We start from the raw sequence: 14,661 nt of genomic DNA, 5'->3' as shown, positions 1-14,661 counted from the left end.
GTAACCCACTGTGTTGAAGGCCGAGTTAGCAGCACCGGCAGAGTCATGGGGTGGTACAGAGAGAGTAACGATTGGGCGAGCGGTGCCAAGGGGAGTGGTCAAGGCTGAATAACGCGTACACGACGGAAAACATTTTCAATATAATAGGGGGGTACAAGGGTGAAAGGGTCACACTTTCATGTTGGTGTCCATTAGAACTCTTACATGCACATGGCAATAAGTGAATTCATGCTTCCTGCTCCTGCTGCCACTGTCTGCAATGTTACACTTGTGATATTAAATTTGATTCATTTGATCCCAGAGGGTCACGGCGGTGTAGTGCCTCACAGCTCAGTTCACATTTATGGCTACAATAATCAGTCCACCATAGTTGGTTAACACTTCCCTAGCCCTCATGGACAATTAAAAGACCACTGTGCTTTTATAAGCTTTAAAATTAGCATACAATTTCTCCCCCCATTGACCTTAAAACATTTCGCACAGTTCGCCGAAATTTCCAAACATTTCTATGTTTTCGCCGAAACTGAGGCAAAGCAAATTTAGCGGCTTTTGCTCATCACTAGCTGTCATCTTACAAGTCGTGGCTTCATCGGCCAAAGCCTGAGTTTAAAGCTCCCCTCTTTCATCTGAAGAAGTTTGATCCGTGAGTGCAGACCGTTCACTCCCACCCCACTTTTTTTTGGGGTAAACTGGGAGAAGTGCACTCCGGATTAAACCAATATCATAGTATAAAGACATGTAGAGGGGTGGGAAATGTCCTCTGTACTTCATAATTGTGTTCATTTTCTGCTTATAGAGTTATGAACCCTTATAAGGAAGGGCCTCCTTTTGTCAATTAAAATCATGGCTTATATTTTCTCCACATCGTCTTCATGGTCAAAACCACAATAAAAATCTCAAAATGCCCAAATTTTTGGCCCTGCCTCCTCTCTGCCCCACAGTCAGGTGCTCTCGTAAAAAGGCAAACCTTACCTGCAGCTGCCGCTCCATGGCATTGATCTTTTTGAAGGTCTCCGCCATAATCTTACACAGCAGGTCGTACTCCTCCGCGTGTTCCTCCCGATACTGAAAATTGATGAGCGACTGCAAGGCATCAATCAGCGTCAGGTGTTTAATGACACAAGAAACAATCACCTCCTCCATGACGTCTGGCTGAATGACTTCCCTAAGAGAGAGAGACGGCAAAAGGCTGCATAAGGCAACGGGTAACGGTCACACTGACCACTGCGTATGAACAACACATGTTCAGACTCAACAATGGCATCAGGTCACAACCGCCAACACCTTACTCAGCTTTTCAATGTGCTGGATGATATCACCTACCCTGAAATCACCGGGTACAAAGCTCTGACTTTCAAAATACACTCGCCCAATCCGTTACCCAAAATCCTTGGGGCCAGGTGTGATTTGCAATTTGTGAGATTCATTTTCCTGTTTATTTAGTGTTTATGCGGTTTTCTTACATTACTTGTGTTCTGTGGGTGGAACTTCCCAAGAGGCGGGGACACCATGACATCACTGCTTAGGACCGCCCTCTGCCTTGATAGTCTAACTCAGGTGTATTCCGATTGCTGTGGAGTGCATGTCAGCTGTGGGTACTGGTGTTGGGTTTTTATGGTTATTGTGGATTCCAGCTTTCCTTCTGGTTTGCTGTTCTCTGGTTTACAGGTTTGAAATTGTTTGCTTTGGATTGCCTGTTAAGGGAAATCCTTTCTGCTCGTCTTTTACGTTACTGTTGCTCTTCAAATTCAAGTTCAAGTGGACTTTACTGTCATATTACCTATACGTGGGCAGTACAGTCATAACGGCGCAGCATAAAAAATTCTATACAGATACCGTAGGGAGGGCTATAAAGGGGGATTATACATATAATCAAATCAACATGTACGTGCAACTAAGCAATTAAAGAACTGCGTGCCGTTTTCACAGTGCAAATATACAACATTTGTAAACTGCTGGACACGTGGCAGCAGTTCTAGAGAGCAAACCTACAGTCTGTGCATCACAAGATGTTTAAACTGTCACAGACAATGTACTGTTTCTTAAATAAATTCTTTGAATTTAAAGAACTTTTTTTTATTTGTTCTTCAGGCCAGTAGGTTTACGGTCACCCTCCCTTTGAAGGATATTTTTGTGCATTTATGATAGTTGAAACTATTTTTTACAGTTTTAAAGCCAAAGGCCTGTTTTGGGCCTGTGCACAACCTAAATTTTGTACATCAGATTGGATTTATTATTCAAGAGTTTTCATCTGATATGATCAAACAGACTGTAAAAGTCGGGACGGAGGGGTTAGATATTTATGTGAATAGGGCATGGTAAAAAAAGCAAGATCATTATAATTGAAACTAAAATATTGTGATCCAGATACTGAATTTGTCCATGTTACTACCTAGGGTTAGGTCAGGTTAGGGAGACTTTATTATCCCAGGGGGAAATTTGTTTGCAGCAGGAAGGTACAAAAGGGAGAGAAGTTTCACCAGACTGCTTAACAGAAATGATTCACTCTGCTACACAACACTCTAATGAAGAATCATCCAGACCCTAGAATGCTGGTGACTTCAACCAGAGGAACATTGGAAGAAACAAACTTCTGTCAGCAAAGGGCAAGTTCCATTTCTGGACACGACAAGCTGGACCTGCTGTATTGAAACGTTAACGTCTTGTAAGAGACTTCTGGCAGCTCAACCCGGTCGGGACGTCCCTACGATGGAAGGATGGGGAAAGGCAGATTTTCAAGGACACTGCCTCCCCCAGAATGCCAGATGGCAGCTCCCTTGGAGTGTAACAGTACCCCGGATTTCCGCAGGGCATCTTGGTTGCTCAGCCCTATTGGGTACCGTGGGTGCCGCCAGGAGAAGCTGAGAGAGGACCGGAGCAGCCATGCCTCATCCGTTGCCCAAAAGTACTACCGAGACACGTGGATGGGAGCCCTGAAGTACTTCCGGGCTGATTAAAGAACTTTAATTCTCCGTCTGACCCGGAAGTGCTGGTAAGTCACATGGACGGAAGAGTAGAAGCACTTCTGGGTCAAGGACTATTTACTTGGGAACCCAGCAGGCGAGCAGGAGTTGTGAGGTAGAGGATAGAGCTTGCTGGGAGGTCTGGAGGAGGGATCTGATTTATAAATATTTGTGTTTTGGTGTTTAATTACCTGTTTATTGTGGCTGAGGTGTTTTGGAGGCACCATTATCAAAAAAGAAGCATTCAGTGTCTGTGTGTCGGTTTAAGCCCTGGTGTTACAGACTTTAAATGTAAACCTGTGGCACATCTGGGCAGCCTCATGCAGGTTATTGACAGCAGCTGCTCTTTTATTATCCAAGCCAGAAGTTCTTGTGTGTTTTGTGATGGGGCAGGGGGGTTGTGGTTTGTTATAAAGTTTATGTTTTTCTTGAGCTTCTGTAAAGTTTTAATTTCCCCTTTGGGGACATATGTGTTATCCATCAACCTGGTTAGTGAGTTTGGCATCTGACTGCCTGGGATGAGGCCTACTTTGAGACACACTAGTCTTTTTGTGTATTTTGTGGCCACTACAAGAAGGGATTGTGGGTCTGTATTACAAAAATCCAAGCCGCTTTACCTTCATTTTACTTCAATTTCAAATACATCAACCTCTTCTACTACACACTGCTGTACTAGACGTGAAAACTAATTCATATGCAATTGATGGACAGAATGCTATTCAGAAGAAAACAGCTTGATGAACAGAGCCCCCCCCCCCCACCCCCGACCGAACAACACCCTGAAAAGACAGGAAAACTAACTACCGGGTTGAAGTTCATGTACCCACCGCTCACTACCTAAGACCCACTGATCATCTGTTCCTGATTTCCTGTGCTTAGTTAAGTACCATCTCCATGACAGTGACAGACATACATACCAAACTTAATTCAGTTACACCGGACACATGTACAGATGAGCACAGAGAGTACAATGGAAACGAGAAAGTGCTTTCATATACGAACGGAGGAATCACACCCTGAATGAGCACCTACTTGATGCTGGGTCTGAACTGGGGACGGGCGCGTCCAGATATCTCCCTTAGTCTTCCCATGATACCAGGTGGCAGTCGGATGCGTGGAAGATCAAAGTAACATCCTGAGATTGGTCCTGAAGGGGGGATTAGCACATCCGAGGGGTAGGTGAACTCTCGGTCCTCTTCAATGGTTAGTGGCAGAGGGGAAGGGCTTGGCGTGAGTGCTGGCGATATTGCACCATTGGCTTCAACCTGCCACTGACACCTAAACAAAAGCAGAAACAAGCGTAAGGAGCTCGAGGGAGAAGGTCAGCCAGTGAAGATGCTTCCACCACAGTTGCAAAATTGCAGAAAATGATTGAATCGGCAATCCAAAGAGGTAAACACCATTAGACCAGTAACACCTCCGGGCATGCAGTAGGAGTAGTCGGTATTATACAACCTTCTCGTGTTATTTTTGTAAAAGTTTATAGGATTCTTATTGTATAGCGTAAAGTAAAATTCTTCCCCACATGTCTGAACCTTGGGCGCCGTGATAATCAAGAATGAATTAAAATACAAAACGTCACTTCATTTACGTGTTTAACAGTTTGAAGTTTGGTGCCTACAGCAGGGAACTTACTGCTATGGTATGGCCAGGGTCCATTCCTTGGATTTTTTTTCTGTTTTTATGTAGTTATTCTTCATGTTGTGATGTCATTTCTATTAATGTTGTTAGACTATAATTATATGTCTTTAAATTTGTGGCCACTACTCTAGTTTTGAAGGGTGAACCCCAAAAGATGGGTCCCATCCCAGTGTTGCCACGTCACCCAATTGGGCTATTTTTGATCATCACCCACGAGAATAAAATGGGCTTTCGTGGGATGCGGTTTTCTGGGACACATATACGAGGGGGGACCCAAAAATAACCGGAATTTTGTTGTTGTTAGGTTGGTACTTGTAGTACGTGGTTGGGCCGCTACGGCGATCTAGTTACACTCCTCACAAGTCAGTCTGCCAAGTGCCATCAGTCTGGAAGGTTGTGCTTGTGTTCAGTGAATTTTTTTGTAAAAGTAGGTTGCGCAACAGTGTGAGAAGGAAACGCCCTGATTTGTGGGAGTCGGCCGATTGGTTCTTTCATCATGACAACGCTCCATCTCACACTGCTCTCAGCATTCGCCAATTTTTGGCAAGAAACGGTATGACAATCCTGAACCACCCACCCTACTCACCGGATTTAGCTCCGTGTGATTTCTTTTTGTTCCCTCGGATGAAAAAAGACTTGAAAGGAAGGCGTTTTGCTGACGTCGAAGAGGTAAAACGAGAAACGACCAGAGCATTAATGGGCATTACTTCAGGCGAATTTAAAAAATGTTTCGAACAATGGAACAAACGGTTAGATAAGTGTATTTCCGCCAATGGAGAGTACTTTGAAGGAGACTAATTGTAGTTTGTACAGAAAATTAAATTAAACATGTTTTAAAAATATTTCCGGTTATTTTTGGGTCTCCCCTTGTATATATATATTATATTATATTATATATAAAAACTTACTTTGGGCTATTTTTCAGCCCAAATAACTTTGACCATTTTTTAAATCGATTTGGCACCCCTTTCCCTGCTATTTGCACATGTAGTATGATCCCGTTGTGTGATGGTATATACCCACCACCCTATCACTCTGAAATATCTCAAAAGAACACCAAAACCCCCCCAATAATCGGGCACTGGTATATACCTAAGCCTCTCGCTCTGACACTGCTCCCCGCTTTCCGGTGTGTCATTTTGTATACCTCAGACATTGGGCTATTTTTTTGAGAAGTCATTGGCCTATAAATTTTTTAAGGAACTTGGCAACCCTGGTCCATCTTGACATCACAGCTACTGGGTCCTGTCTGAGGCTTTGTATATCAGCCAGAAAGGAGCACTCAGCAGCGGGTCATTGACTTGGTGAGCCGTGTTGCTATTTTGTTTGGATTTTATGTTTTTTGCAGATTATTTTTATTTCTGTCTCTGGATTTTGCACTTCATATACGGCCTGTTAGCTTAGAATTGGTAACTCCTTTCTGCTGTTCTGAGCATTTTTTGTTATATTTGCACATTCAACAAAAAGAATCTCCTTTTATAAACTTCTCATTACATGTTTGATAACAAGTTAGAGTTTTTTTTTTTTTTACGGTTTCTCTCCCTTCTCAGGCACTTTTTGTAAACTTTAAAACTTTAGTCTGAGTGAGGGTCCTGATAAAAACCAACATCCAGGCCTTTAATGACCTCTTGGGCACAGCCATCAGCAGTGTGTCTGTCTGCAGAGAAAGTGTTGACCTCGTCATTGAGAGGTTCACTGACCTCGCAATGACATTCGTGATTCTTCCTATGAAGTCAGTAGACGGATTGGGAGAGCATGGGGGGTAACGAGGTCGCTGGAAAGGGGTGTGTGGTGCGCCTGATATCTCTGCAAAAGGACGAAGGTCCAAGTCTTTACAGTTCTGGGGCTTCCTGTTTGTCAGACATGGACGCTATCCAGTGACCTGAGATGAAGACTGGACTCCATGTGTGTCTCTTCAGAGAATCTTTAGGGGCCGCTGGTTTGACTTTGAAAAATGAGGCACATGACCTGCATTGTGAGGGGGTGTCAGTTACAGCACTATGGCGCGATTATCCGAGGGTCGCAAGACCCTCATTGTTGGATCAGGCCAAGAGGACACCCACGTAACCCCTGGCTGAAGCAGATAAAGGGTCATTTCCGGAGGGTGGGACTGGACCGTGTGTCTGCCTGGGGGGTTGCCAACAAGGACGCCGAGCTGTCTTGTCGTGTTGGGTGGTAACGCACTATACAAGTGCATGCTCCCCAACCCGACCTGACCTGACTGTTAAAAATCCAGCTTCCCGTTTACAGGCCTGTCTAGAGGTAAAGCCTGCAGGTAGCAGCTGGGGGACGGCCTAGCTTGGGCTGTCATGCTTTTGTGGCTTATTTTAGAGGCCTCACACCCTTTTGGGACTTCAAATCGTGACACCCATGAACTAAAGATTATAATCTGACACTGGATGATATTTAGATCTGGGTGGACATGAGACTTTCAGAGAGGGCTGAGGTCTTTCAGGTGCAGTGGGGTAACACTGTGGAGATGCTGGAGGGTCAACAGCAGGGTCTGCTCGCTAGGAAAACAAAATGAATTCTAACCTCTGCAGGAGTTTGGAGCAGAGCAAGTCCTGGCAGGCCTCCTCCTCCCGAGTGATTTCAGGTCCGTTGTATAAAATGCGCAGCATGGAGCAAGCAAGGACAGAAAGGCCAAGAGCCAAATCTGCCAGGAAGGGCAAACCTCCCGACACGTCTTCAGACGACTCCTACAAGGAGATCGCACATATCAAGTCCCTGAACGGGCAAGGATTTCGCTCGCTATAAATTATAAAAAGGTGCCGCGTTTGTTACCTGAGCCCTGACAGTACAAGAAAATCCCCACATTGCTTTATCAGGAGTGTTGTGTTCTCTGCCGCTTCTCATCTCAAACGAAAACGTAACAGTATCCCCTTCAACCTGAGAACAAGAGGAAAGTGGAAAGATGACCTACCAGATAGCAGGAAATAAAAAAAAAAGGACAATGTGTGGCATTACTTGAATTTCCGAACATAAAATACCTTGACTAAGTCCTTTGGCCATCCTGTGCCCAGGACACTGCGGCTGCCATAGCCAAGTGTGTTGCCTCCATATTCTGCCACCTTCCTGCTGTTTGTGTTTGGACCCGCGTAGATCACCAGCTGGCGAGAAAAACAACTCGGTTAGAGGCTGACGAGTTCAAAGGCAGTCATAGAATGACAGGGACATCTGCTTCAAAACCGCTCACTCAACAGCAGATGGTGCAATCCAAATTTGAAGAGCCTTTTTGTTGGATTTCCTGATCGCCGTATTGAATGAGAGAAGCTCTACGGGACAGGCCATGGCGGAACTTAACAGAGGCAAGAGGGTCACCCTGGCATTTCACAAGGCGCGTACTGCTGTCACCAGTGGTCCCAAGAACACAACAGAGAGTTTTCATGGCTTCACTGGCCTGCACCTTTCCCGGGTTCTCAACACTTTCTGAGCATCTTTGGAATTAGGAAAGGGCGGCTGGCAAAGAAAAGAAAGTGCAGCCATCCAATTTACAGCGCTGAATCGTTTCTACATTCTTTCTGGAAGAATCCGTGCCAAGACAAACTCAGGCACAACATACGACTCGGTAGGAGAACCGAATATATTAGCAACTCAATGTGTAAGACAAACAAATGTATATTAGCCTGAATGCATTAGGAATGGCATAATGATAAAAATAAGTCCAATACTGACACTCTAACCATCCTGGGTTCAAATCCCACTGAAGGCACCATGGGTTGATTTAAGTATTTCTCCGACTACTCTAACGCAGTCTCTCCCAACCTTTGTGGTGTCACGTCCCAGTTTTTTAAACGCCACACTCGGATAACTTCAGTGTGGTCGTCAATCCTGGGTGGGGAGTGTGAAGGGTGTTGTGGTGGGTCACAGTCCATCACCAAAGCATTAGATGAATCAAGCACAACTGACCAATCTTTCCCTCTGTGACGAATCAAAAACGAAGGGGTTGGAGACGACGTCCAGGAGTGAACGCAACCCGCCTGTGATGCCACCATTGAGCACAAGAGTTGGAGCAATTAGGGGGGTTCAGCTGTGGCCCACCTGCAATGCCGCCGTGGTAAAGAGGTGGGGAAACGCTACTTTAATGTTTACCCTCAAGGAGAAGATGAATAAACAAGACTGATTGCTGACCCACATGCTTGAATGTCAATGTGTCCATGTTAGGAACTAAAGAGCTCCCAAGTACAGAATTCCCTCAAAGACTCAAAATGCCCACAAGAGCGGTGAGACTGTCAAACCTCTGCTAGTTAAAGAGGGCAAAGAAGAACCTTTAGAAATAAAAAGATATATCTGTTAAATACTGAAGCTCCGAAGTGCCTAAAAAGGCTAACAAATATTTGTATAGCAAACACACAATCCAGCGGGCAAAGTCAAAAAACATGGCAAGGGTTTCAAAATATCCAGGAAATCACAAAAGAAGCACAATAAATACCAGAGAACTCACCACACCACAAGCGCAATCAGTGAACCGCAAGGGACTGTGGGCTTTTTATCAGCCTGTACTGCTGAGGGCAGACCTCTGACAGTGATGGGAAGGTGGTCCTAACCCTACATTTTTTGTAATTTGGGTTTGTGACGGATGGCCAGGGCCCCATGCCCGGCCGGAACGCCTCTTTGGTACTGAATCCGGGGAAGCTGCCAATGGGAGGCTCATTACGTTCCCCGGAACACTTGGTGGCAGCACCCCTGGGCACACCGGAACTCATGCCTTTTGGGTTGGCGTGGCCACCGCCAGGGAGAGTCGAACAACTTAACGAGCCCGTCTGGCCTGTGATGCAGCCACCCCCGGAGGTGCAACCTAATTAGGCGAATTACCACCTGAACCACTTCCGGGTGGGCTATAAGAGGAGCCTGCAGCCACCACTCGAGGGTCCAGAGTCGGGAGACGAAGCTTCCGAGAGGAGTTGAGGAAAGGAAGAGTGTTTTTGTGGTAGTGTTCTTTTGGGAGTGTGTTGTGCCCCACAGGTGAAGAAAATAAAAAGTTTATTTATTTTACGTGTGCCTCACGGTGTCAGTCTGTGTCGGGTCGGCGCCCATATAGTGCCTTTTCACAGGTTACAGATAGATAGATATGTAGAGACATGTAAGGCACTATACAACAGATATATAAATAGAGAGAGAGATAGATCGATGTGAAAGGCACTATATGATAGATAGACAGACAGAAGTTTATTTGTCCAGAAGGCATCATTGACTTTAATCTTTTGAAACTTACGGAGCCCCTCTAAAGAAACAAAAGCTCCAGATTTTGAGTGTGCCTCCTGCATGGCCGCTTCACCAACACTACCAAGCATAAGCGGCCTGACTACTGTCATCGCACAACTCCAAGAGACTGCTGAAGGAGTCAAGTATGGCTCACCTTGTCGTAGTCATACTGAGAGGAACAGCGGGGGTCAAACCTCAGGTAGAGGCAGCGGGCTCCAGGGATGTGGACCGTCTCTTTGAACTTGTAGTTGTCTCTAACAGGATGGACAGTTTCAACTGTTTTACCAGCAGCCCATGGGGCAGGGATCTTCAAGCCAGTTAGGAAACCAGGCTCTTCCCTTTCTTCTAGGATATGAAAGCTGGAGAAACACAAACACACCTAGAGATAAACGAAAGCCAAAAGATTTGTCCTTCAGTAGCCACAGTCAGACAGTGTACAGCAGGGGTGTCAGACTCAGGTCAGAGGGACGCAGTGCCTGCAGGTTTTTGCTCCTGCCACTTTATCAATTTAAAGCCATTTCCTACTGCTTGACGTTAATTGGCTCATTTTTCAAGATTCTGATAGCTAAAGCCGATGTCACATTATGCAACCTCTAGCTGTGGGGAATGTCAGACTTGCAGACCACAGGATCGGACCTCGCCGGTGGACGACGTCAACTTAAACAACTGAAAAAAAAAAAAAATCACTTGGCATGTCACATTTAGCAATCGTTTTTTTTGCGACAACCATTAACGTGCGGCCTGACAGAGGGATTCGTTGACAAGCTGCTGCCGAAGATTCAGACTGCCAGAGCCCTGGTGTAACAAGTAAAGCAAAAATCCAAATATGACAAAAATATTGCCTATGAGAAACAATTCCACGTTTTCTTCTGAAGTAGAAAAAAAGTAAAACTCCTGCTTCTGTGTCTTCCTGTTTCACAGACTCCACGAGGCCTTTTCAACACTTACACTTCTGCGGCTGCTGCTCGAATTCAAGCATTGCTTCATGTTGCTGAGGCCACTTGGTTTCTATAATGGCGTCAAGGAGAACGGCAGAGCTGAACTTCAGATATGTGACTCTGGCAACCCAGTAAGGGCTCTAGTGGTGGGCAGCTTTCATGCAATGGTCCACACGGTTCAGTTCCAGAAAGACGGGTTAGGGTTAGGGTGGTCCCCCCTATGTTACTTCTTTTCTACCTTAAGGGTTTACTTGAGAAGCACGAGTTTAGATCACTGAGGGCTGGGCGACATGACCCTCCAACCCAACTTCAAACCGTCCCCCATTACAGAATGAGACAGTCACTTTAAGGTGGAGTCTAATATGACCAGAAGTAGCAGTCCGAGTGGCTGTTACTGTTACAAGCGGTTCTCATCCAATCAGAAAACACCATACTGAAGACGGTGTGTGTGTGTGTGTGTGTGAGACGGGATATTCGGTCTGCAGATTCCTTTGAGGACTAAAATCTCGATGTGTCCAATCTCAGTCTATGACCTTTGCCACCTGACAAATCCAGGATGAACTTGACATAATGGCTGCTTTGACTCGAAGCAAGAAGCACCGGTGTAGGCGGCCTCATCGACAATTTGTATGCGTTGTATGGCCTAATCAATAGGATTTGAAATGCTCCGATGCTGGTAGATGCGTCACGGTGCTAGAATTATTGTTGTTAACCACAAATACGAGGGCAATCCCAAAAGTAAGGTCTCCTCTATTTTTTTAGAAATACAAACAATCGTTTATTTTCTATAATATTTACATCATTTTAAAGGTTAAAGAATTATTTATTTCTCTACATAATCGCCATTTCGGTCGATGCATTTTTCTAGACGCTGTGGTAGTTTTAGAATGCCAATGTCATACCAGCTCACCGCCATGTCCTTCAGGAAGCGTTGAACCTCATCTTTCACCTCTTCGTCGGAGCAGAATCGCCTTCCGGACAAATGTTCTTTCAACTTAGGGAACAGGTGGTAGTCACTGGGTGCCAAGTCCGGACTATAGGGTGGGTGGGTCTTCTGTCAGCACACATGGTACCCATCTTGCGCACACCTTCCGATATTGCAACTTTTCAGTTAAAATCCTGTGGATGGTGCTTCGGGAAACATCAGGAACTAAATGCAGAGAGCATCCAGAGTGATCCGTCGATCTTTACGGCATGTCTCGTCGGAAATTGACGTTCTCCCGCTCCTTTGTTCGTCGTGGATTTCAGTACGACCGGCTGTAAACTCTCTACACCACTTGCGAACGTTTTTGACATTCATGCACGACTGTCCATACACTTCCGTCGATTGGCGATGAATTTCAAATGGTTTAATGTCTTTTGCGTTCAAAAATCGAGTAACTGCGCGAACTTCGCACTTGGCAGTAGCGTTCGATGGGAGCTCCATTTTCAAGGGCTGGCAAGATTGAGCATCCCAGCGAAGTCACACATGCTTGTTTGGGAGTGGAGGAAGCACCAATCACAACAGTGTGGCCAACAGCCGTACGAACAGTTTCTCTACGTCCCCACCACTTTGGAGACCTTACTTCTGGGATTGCCCTCGTATATAAAGAGTTGAATGTGCAATGACTGTAATGTCCCAATAAATAAAAACAGCTACTTGTTGCCCATTTCAAATATGAAACGAGATCTACGGCTCTGATTGCCAGTGGTGTATTAACAGCCTACTCTGTCATTACAGCACTTAGAAGTTCTGATGTTATTTTATTTACACAAAAATTCTACACGTGTGGTGACTTAGTGGTTCTTTATTCTTCTGTGAAAAATAAAAAGCATTTCAGAGCTGGAAGAAATTCACCTTGTCGTCGTTGATCAACAAGGTCCTGCCTCTGTACACAACAGCTGGAGAGAATCGTTGCATTAAAACGTCCTCGGTCACATTCCAAACCTGTTTGGTCCAACACAGGGTGGTCTGATACCCAGAAAGGCGAGTCTGACCATTCATCGCCCCAGTAACTCAGAAATCCCACCCACCATTATATGCAAAGAAAATTAAAAAATCTTGTACTTGTCCTCGAAGATGTTGATTTTGCTTTTCTGCTCAGATTTTCCACCTGGCACATCAGACTGCTCGGAGAACACGGGAGACTGAGTCTTGAGAAGCAAGGCTGTCTGAAACCAAAAGAAGAAGATGACGTAAGGCAAAGAATGATCATCTGGTCACTTTTTATTTACCACAGTACTTTCATAGTTTAACTTTCATATTTCAGCAAATGATTAGGACGGTCATAGATACTTATTACTGATGAATTAAAAAATAACTGCATCTCCTTCAAGGAGTTAAGGCCAGGTTATACTTCATGCGACGTATGCTCCAGCGGACGCTCCTGATACGCAAGCGTTTTACTGTTTATACTCGCGCGCGTTCTTTATGTAAATCTTGATGAATCCACCAGGTGGCAGTGTGAGATATTATCACGGGGAGAACAGGTTCGGCTTCGCTGTGTTGTGAAATGCCTGGAACACCCATTAAATTCTGAGGACACCTTACCGCAGTATCTCTGAAAAGGATGTTTAATGATTAAATCCATCAATCCAGGGATGTGTCCATTCCAGCAAGCATTGGGCATGAGGCTGAAACAATCCCTGGCTGGGGGCTCAGCTCATCGCACACACTAGCGTCATTTTAGCGGCACCAAATCTGCATATCTCTGGAATCAGCCAATCAAGTAACATGAAACAGATGATTGGTATCGTCCTTAAAAACCTGACTGGAGCATCCCTAGTCCTAATGACGTCAACAACCTCTGGTAAGTCAGAGGGTGTCAGTAGATGGACAGAGTGCTGCCCCTGCCATGAACTAGGATTGAAGACTAAGGCCAGGTTTATACTTCACGCAACACGACAGACGCTCCTGCTACACAAGTTGTGCTGTTTATAATTGCACAAGAACTTTACGTAAATCTGGAAGAATCCAGCAGGTGGCAGTGTGAGATATCATCACGGCGAGAACAGGTTCGGCTTCTCTGTTGTGAATTTCCTGGAACACCCATTAAATTCTGAGGACACCTTACTGCAATATCTCTGAAAAGGATGTTTAATGATTAAATCCATCAATCCAGGGATGTGTCCATTCCAGCAAGCATTGGGCACGAGGCAGAAACAATCCCTGGACAGGGCATCAGCTCATCGCAAGGTGAATACAAGCTGCCGTCATTTTAGTGTCACCAAATCTGCATATCTTTGGAAGGAAACCAGAGCACAGTGTGGAAACTCAGCAGGAAAACGTCAACTCCAGGCAGGGAACACCAGCGACGTGACTCTCGGCGAGACATCAGCGCTAACGCTCTGCCACTGTGTCACCCCTATGTGTGTCATTATTAAAAATATTCATTATTTAAATGAAATTAACGATATATCTGTAAAATGTCACATACATACTTTAATGCATTTCATCATGAAGGTGATATTAAGTATAAATCTAAGGATTCTAAATGTGCAGAGAGTTGGAATATCAGACATGTAATGTGTTCTGTGTGGCGATTGCTGCTGTTAGAGCAGGAAGAAGCCCCAGAAAAAAAGACGCCACAAAAGATGGTATGTGAGACTTTTAAAATGTTATCGTGTCATTAGGATCGCGAATATGTGACACATATTGTCGACATTTTGCTTCACCACATAAACCATTCATCAAACATCTAAGTGCTCACATCGATCCTGCAGGATCCTCAAAGTGGCTTTCTGTCACATGTAGACAGTAACCAGAGACTCTGACGTCACATTCCAACTATTATCACACTGCGCCCCCAGACTTTTTGCTAGTACTGCAACTCACGCATGCGTCGTGTTAATTTCTGAGGGCCTGCTCAGAGGACGTATCAAATGAATGCTGGGAACGCGTGGCAGCCACGATGCGTGTGCGGAAGCATTCGGAG

General features: G+C 45.1%; 1 protein-coding gene across 1 annotated transcript in view; it reads right to left on the bottom strand.

Annotated features, from left to right (window-relative positions):
• LOC114669142 (probable E3 ubiquitin-protein ligase HECTD4) overlaps positions 1-14,661 on the bottom strand; it is a 206,396-nt gene that overhangs the window by 109,544 nt on the left and 82,191 nt on the right. The window contains 7 exon segments of the mRNA XM_051921368.1: positions 973-1,165; positions 3,996-4,241; positions 7,140-7,303; positions 7,389-7,493; positions 7,595-7,714; positions 9,964-10,168; positions 12,795-12,898. Coding sequence (XP_051777328.1) covers positions 973-1,165; positions 3,996-4,241; positions 7,140-7,303; positions 7,389-7,493; positions 7,595-7,714; positions 9,964-10,168; positions 12,795-12,898 — 1,137 coding nt within the window.

Source organism: Erpetoichthys calabaricus, chromosome 18 (genome assembly GCF_900747795.2).
Source record: "Erpetoichthys calabaricus chromosome 18, fErpCal1.3, whole genome shotgun sequence".
In the NCBI taxonomy this organism is placed as follows: Eukaryota; Metazoa; Chordata; class Cladistia; order Polypteriformes; family Polypteridae; genus Erpetoichthys; species Erpetoichthys calabaricus.
The sequence above is the reverse complement of the archived record's forward strand: the minus strand, read 5'-3'. Positions and strand labels throughout refer to the sequence as shown.